Source organism: Oncorhynchus kisutch, unplaced genomic scaffold (assembly GCF_002021735.2).
Source record: "Oncorhynchus kisutch isolate 150728-3 unplaced genomic scaffold, Okis_V2 scaffold892, whole genome shotgun sequence".
NCBI classification, from domain to species: domain Eukaryota; kingdom Metazoa; phylum Chordata; class Actinopteri; order Salmoniformes; family Salmonidae; genus Oncorhynchus; species Oncorhynchus kisutch.
In genome coordinates this window covers 49,653-68,002 of record NW_022262837.1, presented here as the reverse complement: position 1 = coordinate 68,002, position 18,350 = coordinate 49,653, and the positions used below count along the sequence as shown (strand labels likewise).

General features: G+C 40.2%; 1 protein-coding gene across 1 annotated transcript; it reads left to right on the top strand.

The window, feature by feature from the left end:
• The first annotated feature begins 13,264 nt into the window (after positions 1–13,264).
• Positions 13,265–18,023, top strand: LOC116362890 (CKLF-like MARVEL transmembrane domain-containing protein 8). Its single transcript, XM_031816904.1, has 4 exons — positions 13,265–13,597; positions 16,424–16,597; positions 16,981–17,100; positions 17,374–18,023. The coding sequence occupies exons 1-4, from the start codon at positions 13,466–13,468 to the stop codon at positions 17,449–17,451; spliced, it is 504 nt and encodes a 167-aa protein (XP_031672764.1). The 5' UTR covers positions 13,265–13,465; the 3' UTR covers positions 17,452–18,023.
• Positions 18,024–18,350: the final 327 nt, after the last annotated feature.

Here is an 18,350-nt window from a genome sequence, read left to right as displayed (position 1 = left end):
TATCTAGAAAGCAAAATAATTGAGCACAGGCATAGATACAAAGAGTTGTTCCCTGGCGTTAGGCTTCTGTAACCGGAGGTTGCTGGTACGAATCACAGAGCTGACAAAAGGCAGTTAACCCACTGTTCCAGGGGTGCTGAATACGTGGATGTCAATTAAGGCAGCCCCCCGCATCTCTCATTCAGAGGGGTTGGGTTAAATGCGGAAGACACATTTCAGTTGAATACATTCAGTTGGACAACTGACTAGGTCTCCCCCTTTCTTCCGAAGCATCATTATCTGGAACATTACCCCCAGGTGATTTGTTGTTTTGGTCTGCTTGTAAAGGCTTTGCTGCCCTACCAAGCAAAATGTCACTAACTGCTCATAGCGTGGAACTGAGAATGTTTTTCTTTTCATTTTTTTCTTCACCTTGGTTAAACAACAACTTTATGCAGTTACTGCTAACATGACCCCCCATTTTCTCCAAAACACAATACAATATAGGCAGGATACTTGTCCACATGATTAAGCATGTATTTAATGTAGCAAAAATTATATTAAGTCATTTTCGACCAAATGAGCAGTTACTGTCTTTTTGCTTGGTAGGGCAGATTGGACACTGCGGTTTGAGGCCAAACATAACTTGCTTTAAAAAAGCAGTGCTTCAAGGTGCTTCAAAATGTGCCTCTTTCATTAGCCTCCACACATCAGATGATTGCTTACCAGTTGAGCTCTCCATATACTAGCAAGTCTGAACTTGAGGTCTCAACTGTCTCCACTCTCCCAGTGAAGTTACTCAAAAATGAAATGGCAGAATCCATTCGACAGAAGTACCTTGACACACCTGAGGGTTATCTTTCCCAGTGTGTGACAAGTAAGGGAATAACATACAGGAAGGGAATGATAGTTGCCCATAAATTAGCAGGTGGATTAGCAGATTTTGGTGAAATTGTTCAAATTTGAAATGTTCACGAGTGTGTTTTTTTGTTGTCAAGGAACTGTGTGGTTGATACAGAGAACATTAGAGAGCCTTTGAACTTAGTCCTGCTCCCACAAGAGATGTGTCTCTAGTGGCACTAAGTGAACTGGCAGACAGTTATCCACTGGTTGACTCCATCATTGGATCAGTCCGCATGGTGACTTTGTAATGGCATATCCAACAAGAGGTTAAGTATGTTTAGCACATACTGGCACATACTGGTTGAATATCAATTAATATGCATGCCTGCCTAATCAGTAGAAAATAGATATGAAAACTGTATTTCTTACAACTTTCAAATATAATTAACATTTAAAGGACCATGAAGAATAATCCTTGACTATTGTTCTTGTCTGTTTTCTTTGCAGACTAAGAAGCAAGATGATGCTAACTCCTACAATCATAAAGATCATCCTGATTGATGGCCGCTGCCAGAGACTGACCTTTCCTTGTGGACTACCTGAATCTGTGACTGACCTTTTGAACGATGTAAAGAAGCAGTGTGGACTTCACGGCAACTTCAGTCTTCAGTTCATGGACCCTATTTTTGGAAATGAGTTATTTAACCTGACCTCAATGGCAGAAGTAGAGGACAAAGGTACTCTTAAAGTTATTGACATGTCAGAGACCCTCACAATTCACTGTGCTGAAACCTCCAGCAGTATCAACACTCCACTCCAGACAACCTCCGCCTTCAATCATAACCATATCAGTACTATCCAGTGGCTCAGTTGACACTCCAGATTCTACTAGGTCACAGTCCTCTTGGCCTACTTTGTTCTGTGTGCCTCAATTCTCCTGTGATGCTGAGCTAAAACTTCAGCAGGTCAATTCAGCGTACCTTGAAAGTGGCACTCTACTTGTTCCAGAACCTAAGTTGAAGTCAGACATAATCGACGGCTTATTGCAAGAGATTGTCCAGTTTAACGTTTATACCACTGATGGAGAGATAGAATAGGTTGCACACAGTCAAGAAGCATCCATGTTGTGCCTGAGAAGTGTCACTTCACTGGATGTGGCGGATGGAATACAAACTGGCAAACTACCTCACTCGCCTGAGAAGACTGGGATGTCCAGAGGTGATGATAAACTCCTTGAGGCACAAACCTGCAGGGAAGTAATGTACAGCCTATATTGTTAAAAAGACAAAGAGAGCAGAAGTGAACTTTAACCCCACATATCCCTCAGGAGAAACAGAAGAGAGCCTCGAGGACATGTGAAAAGATCTACTGTCCGATGTGAAGAACAGGAACAACAGAGAGACAGTGATGTTCAAAATGGAGAAGACATTTGCATACAGGAGACATGAAGTTGTCCGTGGTAGAGGACTTGATGGCCAGATGGCCTGCGCTGTCTGAAGTCATGGAGGTAAACTACTTGTCTTATTGTTGATCTATTGGTATGTTTTCTGGGATTTGTTGGTGAAGGTAGATTATTATTTTCCCTCAGCTTGCCACATTATTGAGCCTTATTCCGAGTTCTCACCATTTGTGCCGACTGCCTAGTTATTTCTCTCCCTATAGAGAACCCTCTAGTTTGCTGCTTGCGTGATCATCTCCAGTCTATTTTCCTATCTATAGTTAAAAAAACAACGCATTTGTTTAATTACTATTTTCATCTCAAATCTGAGTTTAAGAGAATCACCACAACCTCACTCCCGTTGTACACCGCAGTCATCATATTAGGGATATCTAGGTGAAATGTCCAACTTTTTCAGAAAATCTGTACATGCTTACGTAGGGAGATCTGTGTGAAATATCAATTTCTCTTGAAACCAGAACTTGTTACTTTCACTTTTTTGCTTCCTTCGTTACAGGTTATGAGAATCTATCTTCTGAGGCTGCAGCAATATTCCTTGACCCAAGGCCTGTACCTGAAACAATACAAGATCACCGTTGAAGTGTTCATTAGAGAAGTCCTTATCAACCAGTGGAATGGAAGAATAATTCCTCACTACGGGCAGACTGCCAGAATATCATTTCTAATAGTTATCTATGTGGGACTGATATCAGTGTGGAAGAGCTGGTCACTTTTAAAGGACTTGGTGAATGATTACCTTGCCAATAGGACGATTGAGTTTTATTGTCTTGCAGACAGTCTTATTGTAACAGCAAATAAAATATGCCCTTTGTGCTTTCTAGAAATGCAAGGTGTTTAATGTAAATGGTTTTATGCTTACTGCTTGTTTTTTATACTGACTATTTTTTCATGTTTTCTATTGTTTTCTAAAAAGACATTTGAAGTTTCTTTTTAAAATGTTCTAAGGGGAGTGTAAGAATATTTTAAGATAAATACACAATGCAGAGGACTAAAGGTCAAGAGGACTAAAGGTCAAGAGAGGTCTAAAGATTAGGAGGACTAAAGGTCAAGAGGACTAAAGGTCAAGAGGACTAAAGGTCAAGAGGACCAAAAGTCAAGAGAGGACTAAAGGTCAAGAGGACTAAAGGTCAAGAGAGGTCTAAAGATTAGGAGGACTAAAGGTCAAGAGGACTAAAGGTCAAGAGGACTAAAGGTCAAGAGGACCAAAAGTCAAGAGAGGACTAAAGGTCAAGAGGACCAAAAGTCAAGAGAGGACTAAAGGTCAAGAGGACCAAAAGTCAAGAGAGGACTAAAGATTAAGAGGACTAAAGATTAAGAGGACTAAAGATTAGGAGGACTAAAGGTCAAGAGGACCAAAAGTCAAGAGAGGACTAAAGATTAAGAGGACTAAAGATTAAGAGGACTAAAGATTAGGAGGACTAAAGGTCAAGAGGACCAAAAGTCAAGAGAGGACTAAAGATTAAGAGGACTAAAGGTCAAGAGGACCAAAGATTAGGAGGACTAAAGGTCAAGAGGACTAAAGGTCAAGAGGACTAAAGATTAGGAGGACTAAAGGTCAAGAGGACCAAAAGTCAAGAGAGGACTAAAGATTAAGAGGACTAAAGGTCAAGAGGACCAAAGATTAGGAGGACTAAAGGTCAAGAGGACTAAAGGTCAAGAGGACCAAAAGTCAAGAGAGGACTAAAGGTCAAGAGGACCAAAAGTCAAGAGAGGACTAAAGGTCAAGAGGACCAAAAGTCAAGAGAGGACTAAAGGTCAAGAGGACCAAAAGTCAAGAGAGGACTAAAGGTCAAGAGGACCAAAAGTCAAGAGAGGACTAAAGGTCAAGAGGACCAAAAGTCAAGAGAGGACTAAAGATTAGGAGGACTAAAGATTAAGAGGACTAAAGATTAAGAGGACTATAGATTAAGAGGACTAAAGATTAGGAGGACTAAAGATTAAGAGGACTATAGATTAAGAGGACTAAAGATTAGGAGGACTAAAGATTAAGAGGACTAAAGATTAAGAGGACTAAAGATTAGGAGGACTAAAGATTAAGAGGACTAAAGATTAAGAGGACTAAAGATTAAGAGGACTAAAAGTCAAGAGAGTACTAACGATCAATGGAAATAGTGTTTATTCTGTCATAGGGAATTAATGAACAATGGGTCAGAGACATGGGAGGAATTTGTCTATGTATTGAGCCTGAAATAGGATACTTGTTATTTGGCCATTGGCCCAGTTTTATTGCAAGGAATTCTAATTGGTCAACCACAGGTGGGCGTTATAAAACTACATCATGCCCATTTGTTCTGTGGAGAGAATCACTGAGGACAGGGGAGAATGAACATCTACAGTGGGACAAAAAAGTATTTAGTCAGCCCCCAATTGTGCAAGTTCTCCCTCTTAAAAAGATGAGAGAGGCCTGTAATTTTCATCATAGGTACACTTCAACTATGACAGACAAAATGAAAAAAAAAATCCAGAAAATCACATTGTAGGATTTTTTATGAATCAGTATAAAAGACACCTGTCCACAACCTCAAACAGTCACACTCCAAACTCCACTATGGCCAAGAACAAAGAGCTGTCAAAGGACACCAGAAACAAAATTGTAGACCTGCACCAGGTTGGGAAGGCTGAATCTGCAATAGGTAAGCAGCTTGGTTTGAAGAAATCAACTGTGGGAGCAATTATTAGGAAATGGAAGACATACAAGACCACTGATAATCTCCCTCGATCTGGGGCTCCACGCAAGATCTCACCCCGTGGGGTCAAAATGATCACAAGAACGGTGAGCAAAAATCACAGAACCACACGGGGGGACCTAGTGAATGACCTGAAGAGAGCTGGAACGAAAGTAACAAAGCCTACCATCAGTAACACACTACGCCGCCAGGGACTCAAATCCTGCAGTGCCAGACGTGTCCCCCTGCTTAAGCTAGTACATGTCCAGGCCCGTCTGAAGTTTTCTAGAGAGCAATTGGATGATCCAGAACACGATTGGGAGAATGTCATATGGTCAGATGAAACCAAAATATAACTTTTTGGTAAAAACTCAACTCGTCGTGTTTGGAGGACAAAGAATGCTGAGTTGCATCCGAAGAACACCATACCTACTGTGAAGCATGGGGGTGGAAACATCATGCTTTGGGGCTGTTTTCCTGCAAAGGGATCAGGACGACTGATCCGTGTAAAGGAAAGAATGAATGGGGCCATGTATCGTGAGATTTTGAGTGAAAACCTCCTTCCATCAGCAAGGGCATTGAAGATGAAACGTGGCTGGGTCTTTCAGTATGACAATGATCCCAAACACACCGCCCGGGCAACGAAGGAGTGGCTTCGTAAGAAGCATTTCAAGGTCCTGGAGTGGCCTAGCCAGTCTCGAGATCTCAACCCCAGAGAAAATCTTTGGAGGGAGTTGAAAGTCTGTGTTGCCCAGCAACAGCCCCAAAACTTCACTGCTCTAGAGGAGATCTATATATATACATATGTGACATTAAAAAAAAACATTACAGACAAAAAACTTAACATACATTTAAAAACATGAACATGTAGTGTGTGCATCTGTCAGTTCCACATACATGTCAGTACATACACAGAACAAGTAGGTCACTGGGGAGAGGCGTTGCTATGTTTGCTTTTTTAAACCAGCTGTATGGTGATGGAAGGGACTTCCATGCACTCATATGGCTCTGTATAATACTTTCCTTGAATTTGTTCTGGACCTGTGACTGTGAAAAGATGCCTGGAGGATTGTCTGATGGGGTAAGTGTGTGTGTCAGTGCTGTGTGTAAGTTGACTATGCAAACAATTTGGAAATTCCAACACATTAGTGTTTCTTATAAAAACAAGAAGTGACGCCAACAGACATATGGAAATGTCTGCTCTACCCAACATTACAACCAATTAATTGCAGCATTACCACAAAAATGGAAGAGGCAAGTAGAAGGGGAAAAATATAAGGAACTTGTTTGTCGGCCCTGTGTTAAAGAACATAAATGGTTAAAAGAAAGTGTGATAATCAATTATTGGAAGAAGCAATTTCATAAAGTTACCAAGTGCAGCGTCTGGATGCTCTTTATTAATCACATCAGACCAACAAATATTGTTAACATCATCCATATAAGAGTCACAGCAAAATCTTTTGGATGATCTCTTATACACTATTTTGGAACTGTGGCTTTCCTGGATATAGCCACTATATTGTGATCACTGCATCCAATGGGTACGGATACATCTTTAGGACAAAGTTCTACAGTTTTAGTAAAAATTTGATCAATACATGTGGATCATCTTGTTCCTGTAGTGTTTGTAAACACCCTGGTAGGTTGATTAATAACCTGAAACCAATTATAAGTTTACAGTGAGAAGATTCCTCTTGGGCGGACAGGTTGATGAAAACCAGTCAATATTCAGGTCCCCAAGAAAGTAGACCTCTCTGTTTACATCACATACACTATAAAGCATTTCACACATAGTATTTAGATAATAACTGTAAGCACTTGGTGGCCTAATTATTATTCAGAATATTATTTTTATTACTCACTCATTGCCAAACAGCTGGCCAAGAACACAGTGATAAACAGGATTCAGAACATTCTTCTGACTGGAGGCATCAATACTTAAGACCTCGAAGATCTTTCATGTCACTCAATTCAACTCTCACTCCATTTCACTTCCAATGGTTAAACTTGAAATCATTTTAACCTGGTGTTTATAGTATTTCACCCAAAAAACTAAGACATTTTATCTGTCAGGTATTTTAAGGCATTTTATCTGTCAACCATGTTTTCTTGGGGGAATAAAAAAAAATAAAGGTTTGAATTGTGAAATGTGACTTTACAAACTACAAACCATTCTTGGACGTGAAATGCCGTAAAACAGCTTTAAAAAGTTGAACCTACCTTTATTTCCTACAGTCACTCCTGCAGTGCTAAGCTACTGCCAAATAGATATCCGATCAAATCATTTACATTTAGAGGTAATAGGGCCAACATTTTTATTTCTTTAAGAGTCTAAGACAATGGGTGGGGGGTGTAAGCTGACATATGGAATTGTTTTAAGACGGTCATACTATGGATCATTTAGCTATTTGTTTTAGAATTGTAGGACCCCTTTAGGTATCCCCACATGTTGCCAAACAATGAGTTGATAAAATATTGATTTTGGAAAACAAAATTTACCATAAAAACACATGTACCAGGAACTGCCATTACTTCCTCAATCCTTTCCTGATGAGCAAATGATGTCACGCATGTTTTCTTCTAAAGACAGGTGTAGAGGAGGCAGACAGAAACAGTCATACACTGTTATAATGATCATAGGTCCACAAGTGACTTGGTTGCAATACTGATTGAATGATGGTTAACTGACAGATGGCAGCAATTTTCTGATATCTGTAACATTTAATGTCAATGTTTCATAACTCTAAAACAGACCTGTGTGTGGAGATATATCTCTCTACTTTCTGGCAAGAGAAACAGATTCTGACGATTAGAACAGTTTCCCACAACCTGCCTGCCTAATGAATAGAATGGAATGGGGATATATCTGTCTGTCACTGAACTTAATCATCATAATAACAGGAAAGTCCAACCCAGAGCCAGAAAGTATCACCTAAGTTCATGTTCTCACTGCAGTGTCGAGCCTGTTTGACTACTTGATGGAGCAGAAAAATGATTGGCATTGCTTTTAGGGGGAATATTTTGATCAACCCCCCCCCAAAAAACAATACTTTTGTCATTGACACAAAGTTCAACGAAGGCCCCAATAGATGCTGCATATTAGTCCAAATCTAGGAGGGGTATTAGACATCAATTATTGATCTCTATTAAATATTAAAGTGTGGTGAGACACACTTACAAACCTTGCCTTAAAAATAATGATTTAAAACACAGAAGACACACACACACACACATACAGCAATCCACTATATAGGAAAATAATATCAATAACAGTGTTCTGAAGTGTATTCAGTCTAGGCCATCAGGCTTCTCTTTCCACTGTGCAGCCTAAGAGAGCAGTACACTGATTCACAACATGTTAACAGATTGCAAAGGAATACCTGACCCATACAAGAACAATACACAACAGAGACAAATGAAAAGAGAATAATGAAAGAGACAAATTAAAGTATTTCAAAAGCACCACATCTTCCCTTCAAAGAAAATAGTTTTTAGCCTTGATGGTGATACACTATCAAAATGATAAAACAAAGAGAGACAAAAGATACATTATTTTATATCTTTCCTTCTTTTTTTATTGATACATTTCTTGGCCTGACATCCCTGAATAAACGCCACTGATAGGATTGTTAAAAATATATACACTAAACAAAATACCAGTTACATAAATATACCAAAATCCAGATGATTTCAAAATTCCCATTTGTTTAGGACAAGGTAGCTATATTCGTCTATAGACTTCTATAGTCTTTCATCCTATAATCGTCTGTTTCATGCACTTGAACTTGACATAACTCACTGTAAAATGTGTGCATATATTTATCTTGTATACAGGGGTGAGAGGATTTGCCAGGTCTCTGAGAACGGTTTTGAACATCCAGATTGGTCTGAAGACATTGAGTTAATTACTTCCCTTGGTGTTGGCTGCTTTTCCAGCCCTTCAATGCTTCTTCCTAATGGCTGACTTGTTCTGTTTGAGAACCGGACGTGGAGGAAGGAAGAGGAAATTAAAGTGATTCCAGACCCATCCTTTCTCTCCATCCTCCTCTCTTCTATATCAGCTGCTCCAGAGACCATAAAAGACCTTCTGCTCGTGATAAAAAAAACACAATTCTTCATTTTCTTGTTCAATTAGGCTCCAAAAACTTTATTGTACCACTTCAAAAGACGTTTTTGTTCTATGATTATAATTTACAAGGTTGAGAAGTGAAAGATGAGCACGTACATTTACTCTGTGACACCCCTTCCCTCTGTTGACGCAAATCACACGTCACTAAAATGCAAGTTCATTGCCTTACATACAAGTATAGCCTTATACCAACACATGGAAAGTAAGATCTAATGTCAACAATGCAAGCATCATGAAACATATCATTGTTTAATTGTGGAGAAGGATAAAACGTATTTGATATATAGTTATATAGTGAGTGATGGATGTACTGAATAGCTAAACAATTATATTGTCAATAATTAATAACCAATAATGAGCAAAACTGAAGATCTAGGGAAACAGGGGTATTGTCTGCAGTATAGCATTGCTATTGCTATACTTGCAGTATGATTACATAAAACACTGTTATTTATCATGGGCCTTGTACATTACATATTATAACTATAACCTATTCTACAATGCACCATGATAATGCAAGTTTAGCACGTAATCCAGGCATCATCAAGATGTCTCTTGCTGGACACATAGTAAATCATGATAATGCTTTAAAAAAAATCTGCTGGACCTGTGTGATTCTAACAAGGCTTTATAGTATTAATCTGAAATATAGAGATTTATAACTACAGCCAGACAATGGAGATTATACCTATTAATTATTGTGTTAAATCTAAAAATGTATTCTCAGGCAGGATTAAGTATTGACTAATACAAAGCCTGTTTACTGCAGGTACAGTGCCTTGTGAAAGTATTCGGCCCCTTTGAACTTTGCGACCTTTTGCCACATTTCAGGCTTCAAACATAAAGATATAAAACTGTATTTTTTTGTGAAGAATCAACAACAAGTGGGACACAATCATGAAGTGGAACGACATTTATTGGATATTTCAAACTTTTTTAACAAATCAAAAACTGAAAAATTGGGCATGCCAAATTATTCAGCCCCCTTAAGTTAATACCTTGTAGCGCCACCTTTTGCTGCGATTACAGCTGTAAGTCCCTTGGGGTATGTCTCTATCAGTTTTGCACATCGAGAGACTGACATTTTTTCCCATTCCTCCTTGCAAAACAGCTCGAGCTCAGTGAGGTTGGATGGAGAGCATTTGTGAACAGCAGTTTTCAGTTCTTTCCACAGATTCTCGATTGGATTCAGGTCTGGACTTTGACTTGGCCATTCTAACACCTGGATATGTTTATTTTTGAGCCATTCCATTGTAGATTTTGCTTTATGTTTTGGATCATTGTCTTGTTGGAAGACAAATCTCCATCCCAGTCTCAGGTCTTTTGCAGACTCCATCAGGTTTTCTTCCAGAATGGTCCTGTATTTGGCTCCATCCATCTTCCCATCAATTTTAACCATCTTCCCTGTCCCTGCTGAAGAAATGCAGGCCCAAACCATGATGCTGCCACCACCATGTTTGACAGTGGGGATGGTGTGTTCAGGGTGATGAGCTGTGTTGCTTTTACGCCAAACATAACGTTTTGCATTGTTGCCAAAAAGTTCAATTTTGGTTTCATCTGACCAGAGCACCTTCTTCCACATGTTTGGTGTGTCTCCCAGGTGGCTTGTGGCAAACTTTAAACAACGCTTTTTATGGATATCTTTAAGAAATTGCTTTCTTCTTGACACTCTTCCATAATGGCCAGATTTGTGCAATATACTTGATTGATATTGATTGTTGTCCTATGGACAGAGTCTCCCACCTCAGCTGTAGATCTCTGCAGTTCATCCAGAGTGATCATGGGCCTCTTGGCTGCATCTCTGATCAGTCTTCTCCTTGTATGAGCTGAAAGTTTAGAGGGAGAGCCAGGTCTTGGTAGATTTGCAGTGGTCTGATACTCCTTCCATTTCAATATTATCGCTTGCACAGTGCTCCTTGGGATGTTTAAAGCTTGGGAAATCTTTTAGTATCCAAATCCAGATATAAACTTCTTCACAACAGTATCTCGGACCTGCCTGGTGTGTTCCTTGTTCTTCATGATGCTCTCTGCGCTTTTAACGGACCTCTGAGACTATCACAGTGCAGGTGCATTTATACGGAGACTTGATTACACACAGGTGGATTGTATTTATCATCATTAGTCATTTAGGTCAACATTGGATCATTCAGAGATCCTCACTGAACTTCTGGAGAGAGTTTGCTGCACTGAAAGTAAAGGGGCTGAATAATTTTGCACGCCCAATTTTTCAGTTTTTGATTTGTTAAAAAAGTTTGAAATATCCAATAAATGTCGTTCCACTTCATGATTGTGTCCCACTTGTTGTTGATTCTTCACAAAAAAATACAGTTTTATATCTTTATGTTTGAAGCCTGAAATGTGGCAAAAGGTCGCAAAGTTCAAGGGGGCCGAATACTTTCACAAGGCACTGTATTTAATAAAAGCAATCACATAGATGTCCTCAATCAAACATTTAAACTGCCTGAGTGGCACCAGTACATCTATCTGCAATGAACTCTGCAAATTATCTAGAAAACACCATTAAAATGTTAAAAGTGAAATGTATACTCCTCAAATGAACCGGGGAATCTCATGTTGCTGTGTGTCTGAGGACAGATAGATGGACTGTATGTTTCTATCCCACCTGTCTGGAAAAGATAGGCCTAATAATGGCAACGGAATGCTTGCCAACAATAAAATGCATTCTTCTAATTTTCATCTGTATTAAATCAGAAATAAAGAATGCAAACAATAAAGTGGATGTGCGTTTAATGAAGGTTACTATGGAGTGTCCCAGTGACCTTTCCTTAACCTTGCGGGTGTACAGTGGACAAAAAAAATAAACATCATTTTGAATATTCTAAATGACAATGTCACAAGATGTAGCGCAGTCAAACCAAAGGTCACTTGTGAATTAATTGATTAAGTCCTGTTTTGCATTTATTTATTCGGGATGAGGTTTCTTAGACAGGAGCCTAGTATTTGGGGTTCCCGAGTGGCGCAGCGGTCTAAGACTCTGCATGTCTGTGCTAGTGGGATTGCTAGAGACACCTTGGTTCAAATCTGGGCTGTATCAGAGTGATTGTGTTTGGGAGTCCCATAGGGTGGTGCACAATTGGCCCAGTGACGTATGGGTTTGTCCTGTGTAGGCTGTCATTGTAAATAAAAATTTGTTCTTAACTGACTTGCCTAGTTTAAAAATACAAAAATATATTATCACACAATGCCTCTCTCAACCTGGCCATGCAATCCCCTTCAGTTTGTTACAGGTTGAATTTAAGTGTCCATACTTTTATTTCTAGCATTATTAACACGTGTATAATATGTGCTTTTGTTATGATGCAATTACATCGCCTATTTCGAGTATTGTTATGTTGGTTGTTAAGACTATGCACAAGTTGTAGTTAAGCCTCGAGCTGTTTTCACATTTTCCTTTGCCTCTCCCCATGATCTTTGTCTGTCTATATGCTGCCATCTGCTGGTACAGTTTAGACACCACCACAGAACATATTTATTGCTGTCACACTGAGGACATGGTGATGAATATCGAGTGTCTAACTGGAGAGAGTAGTAACTAATCAATAATTGAAAACTACATCAACAACTGTCCGATTTAGTGAAGGTACATTAGGCCAGGACTCTGGTCCTTATTGGACATGCCCCAGCGGGTCTAGACAGTCCTTAACTGAACACAAACTGTTCTGTTTGACCAAAAGGCACACTGTACAGTATCTGTTTGAGCAAAGGTGCAACTACAGTTTAGTAAATTAATAATCCACAGCTAACCTGCATTATGCACTCCTTTAGAAGTGAGACTCCACCAGCTCTCATTTCCCTTGTGAAAAAAGTGTGCAGTCAGAGTGCAGTATAAGAGCAGTATGCAGCAACTATTGCACCCGAAATCACACAGCCGACTGCAGGTACTGAACTTTTACTGCAGTTTCAAAACTGCAATCTGCATTCTACTGGCTTGGTCTCTCTTCAGTCTTTGGCTGTAGATTACTCCTGCTCAGGTCCTCTGAAAAAAAGCACCCTATGCAAAACATTACAAACCATACGAGCATGAAAAGGCAATACTTTCTGGCAGGCCGATTTACCTATCATCAAAAATAAGTTCCTCTTTATGCAACCACTCTCAACTCAGTGACATTTTGGGAATGGTATAGGCCTAACTGACCAAATTCATACAGTAGGCTTTGTTATGACGATGTTATTAATAACGTTCAGACAGGTCATAGATATTATTATCTAAAATAAACAAAAACGAGTTGTTTCACAAATTTACAGAGTTCCGCAGATGTCTTGTTGCCTACTCAGGAAAGACGCGTCATTGCCATCTTTCTCACCTTCCTTTGATTTTTTTCTTAATTCAGGGGGGCAGGATCCAAACGCGGTAGATCGATATTGAAAATGGAAGGAGCAGCGACGCGCACTGTGATAACGTCTACCAGCAGCAGCACGGAAAACTTTTCCAACCCTACTCTGGTTTACGACAGGCAGTTTCTTCGCACTGCTTCGGGGCTCCTCGTTTTCGCAGAAATAGTAAGTAGTCAAGTTTCAAGGTTCAAAATGTAGGCTACGGGATACGCATAGTATACATCGTCCAAATAAATGCTTATTTGCGTGTTCCTTCTCGACGATGCAACAACAATATGACATAATAAAATATAAGAATACGAACATAAATTAAATGGCTCAGTAGAATAAAATAAACATTTTATAGTAGCATAAGTATAATTCAAGAAAGCACTATTTACAGTATAGTCCAATATTTACACGTGTATTGGAGAAGGTGGGAATGGGGGGCAGTGTATAAACTGTGGCTGGGGTGTGTGGGGTCCTGGATGATGCTGCGTGACTTCCTCAGGCACAGTTTGGGTGGGAGCATGGTCCCATGATGTACTGGGCTGTCTTCACCACCCGCTGGAGGGCCTTGTGGTCGTAGACGCAGCAATTCCCATACCAGGCCATGATGCAACCTGTCCGGACATTCTTGATGGTGCAGGGGCATCATGATGTTGTGGCGTCTTGACAAGAGTTGTGGTGGTGTTGGTCCATGACATGTCCTCAGTGATGTGGACGCTGAAGAACTTAAAACTAGTAACTTTCTCTACTGCAGTCCAGGTTGATGTGGATCGGGGCATGTTCCCACCTCTGCTTCCTGAACTTAACAATCAACTCCTTTGTTTTGCTGACTTTGAGGGAGAGGTTGTTGTCATGACACCACAATGCCAGCTCACTTACCTCCTCCCTATAGGCTGACTCGTTGTCGTTGATTATCAGGCCTATAACCGTGCTGTCGTCAGCAAAGTTCATGAGGGAGTTGGTGTTGTGCAAAGCCACACAGTTGTGGATGAACAGGGAGTACAGCAGAGGACTGAGGACACCCCTGGGGGGCCCCTGAGTTAAGAGTCAGTGTAGAGGAGGTGTTGTTGCCAATCCTCACAGCCTGTGCTCTACCCCTCAGGGAGTTCAGGATCCAGTTGCAGAGAGTGATGTCCTAACTACAACACAAACATATTTGTGTCCAAGATTGATGTAATAATTTATTGAAATCACTATGGCAGTGGCTTTTACCATCTTTCTCACAATAACTGCCATAATAATTCATGGAGGGAATCAATACTGTATGACCTGCATGATGGTTTATCACAGATGGTGGCATGACACTGTCCTGAACACTGCACTGAAGTGAAGGTTAAATTATTTAACATTGTTCAAGGAAATGTAACTGCAGAAAATGAACATATAGTCAACCTACTTTCTATAATATATGCTACTTCCAGTAATATAGGCTACTTCCAGTAATATAGGCTACTTCCAGTAATATATGCTACTTCCAGTAATATAGGCTACTTCCTGTAATATAAATGCTTCTTAACAGCCTCTACCCCCCAAGCCATAAGACTCCTGAACAGCTAATCAAATGGCTATAATCTATGATTAGTCACTTTAACATTTTTATATTTTACTGTTATTTAACTAGGCAAGTCAGTTAAGAACAACTTCTTATTTTCAATGTCAGCCTAGGAACAGTGGGTTAACTGCCTGTTCAGGGGCAGAACAACAGAATTGTAGCTTGTCAGCTCGGGGGTTTGAACTTGCAACCTTCCAGTTACTAGTCCAATGCTCTAACCACTCGGCTACCCTGCCGCCCAATTTAACTCTACCTACATGTACATACTGCCTCAAATACCTCGACTAACCATTGACTGTACCGGTACCCCCTGTATAAAGCCTCCAAATTGACTCTACCGGTACCCCCTGTATATAGCCTCCACATTGACTCTGTACCGGGACCCCCTGTATATAGCCTCCACATTAACTCTGTACCGGGACCCCCTGTATATAGCCTCCACATTGACTCTGTACCGGTACCCCCTGTATATAGCCTCCACATTGACTCTGTACCGGTACCTCCTGTATATAGCCTCCACATTGACTCTGTACCGGTACCCCCTGTATATAGCCTCCACATTGACTCTGTACCAGTACCCCCTGTATATAGCCTCCACATTCACTCTGTACAGGGACCCCCTGTATATAGCCTCCACATTGACTCTGTACCAGTACCTCCTGTATATAGCCTCCACATTGAGTCTGTACCGGTACCTCCTGTATATAGCCTCCACATTGAGTCTGTACCGGTACCTCCTGTATATAGCCTCCACATTGAGTCTGTACCGGGACTCCCTGTATATAGCCTCCACATTGACTCTGTACCGGTACCTCCTGTATATAGCCTCCACATTGACTCTGTACCGGTACCCCCTGTATATAGCCTCCACATTGAGTCTGTACCGGTACCTCCTGTATATAGCCTCCACATTGACTCTGTACCGGTACCTCCTGTATATAGCCTCCACATTGAGTCTGTACCGGTACCTCCTGTATATAGCCTCCACATTGAGTCTGTACCGGTACCTCCTGTATATAGCCTCCACATTGAGTCTGTACCGGTACCTCCTGTATAAAGCCTCGCTTGTTATTTTACTGCTGCCGGTTAATTATTTGTAACTTTTATTTTCTCATTTTTATTTTAACACTTATTTTTTTCTTAACTTCTTAAAGCATTGTTGGTTAAGGGCTTGTAAGTAAGCATTTCACTGTAAGGTCTACACCTGTTGTATTCGGCGCATGTGGCAAATACAAATTTGATTTGAGCAAATGCATTTAAATACACCATAAAGTAGACACCACCAGAGTACAGCCATATCCGACTATGTGTGCATCCCAAGTGGCACCCTATTCCCTGTATAGTGCACTACTTTCTACTGGAGCCCTTTGGGCCCTGTTAAGAATTAGTGCACTATAAATGGATTAGGATACCATTTGGAATGCTGGCTCTATGTTTCCTTGTCCCCTCAGGTGTTTGGTCTGCTGGTATGGATGCTGATAGCAGGGACGGAGTACTTCCGTGTGTCTGCCTTTGGGTGGGTTATGTTTGTGGCCATCTTGTACTGGGTCCTGACGGTCATCTTCCTCATCATCTACCTGACCATGGCTTACAACAGGATCCCTCAGGTCCCCTGGACAACTGTGGTACGACACATACTACGACACATAATACAACAGCGCATTATTTGAAACTTGAGTGATTGAGGGGGAGAGAGCAAATAGATGAACCAAGTCTTTATGAATGTGATCAAATGAAACCATTCTATAATGTGTACTACCCTACAGTATCTGAGACAGCCAGGAATCCTGTTGTTGTCATTCTACAGGGTCTGTTCTTCAAAAGTAGTGCTACAGTGATGTATGTGGTGTTCTACAGGGTCTGTTCTTCAACAGTAGTGCTACAGTGATGTATGTGGTGTTCTACAGGTTCCTGTTCTTCAACAGTAGTGCTACAGTGATGTATGTGGTGTTCTACAGGGTCTATTCTTCAACAGTAGTCCTACAGTGATGTATGTGGTGTTCTACAGGGTCTGTTCTTCAACAGTAGTGCTACAGTGATGTATGTGGTGGCAGCAGCAGTGGACGCAGCCTCAATCAGCCATGCTGTTAAGGGACGCCATAACTACAACTGCTGGGTAGCATCCACAGTAAGAAAACCACCTTAGAACTCTCAGACAGACATTTAAATCATGCCAACTGTGAAAATATACCACAAATATGACTGAGTATTTATGATTACTGCGATATTAAATTATACAATATTAAAATGCCAAATATATGCCTACAAGTCAGATAAGAGAGGTATGATTCCACTGTGTACCATCCAGAATTATGTCTATTTGGTCCATTTAAGCCTACTCAACTCATACCCAGTATTGTATTGTATTGAATTTGAATGTTTTCATCCGTCTGTTTTTCAGTTCTTTGCCTTCCTGGTCACGCTCTGCTATGCAGGAAGTACATATTTAAGTTTTAAATTGTGGCGGCTCGAGGGATGAGGAACAATAACCAATCACAAAGGACACCTAAAGTATATCCGTTATGGAACGCATGAAGGATCTTGAAAAGTACACATGGTTAAGTGTAATAACCACTCCTTCCCTTTGGAATGCATTTCTCTATTTCATTTCTGTTATATTTCTGTTATTTTAGAGTTATGGTGTGTTTCATCTGTTGGAATGACAGAGCCTGAACCTCAGTGATGCTTATACTTCTTATGCACTCATGAGTTTAAAAAAAAACAAATTTGGATGAAAATGACTGAAGCTAACAAAGTGGCAAATTCTATTTTTCTGAAGCTGGAGATCAAAGCTTTAACTCAAAGCTTTAACCATCTAGTAATGTTGTCCCACACTAGATGGTGCTACAATACAAGGCTAAGAAACAGGGCTGATGAAGAACATTACAGTCAATTCTCTTTTTGATTGTTCCAAAAAAATTATCATATACGAATAATACATTTCACTAATAGGAGTCAGCTACACTGAACAAAAATTTAAATGCAACATGCAACTATTTAAAAGATTTTACTGAGTTATGGTTCATATAAGGATATCAGTCAATTGAAAAAATTCATTAGGCCCTAATCTATGGATTTCACACAACTGGAAATACAGATATGCATCTGTTGGTCACAGATACCTTTAAAAAAAGTAGGGACGTGGCTCAGAAAACCAGTCAGTATCTGGTGTGACCACCATTTGCCTCATACAGCGCATCACATCTCCTTTGCATAAAGTTGATCAGGCTGTTGATTGTGGCCTGTGGAACTTCAATGGAGTGGGACAAAAATCCAAGATGGCGTAGCAGTCTTCGTCTTGTCGTGTCCCGTGTATATATATTTTTTTCTTTGTAAATATTTCGTATATATTTGTAATATTTTTTACCTCAATTTCAG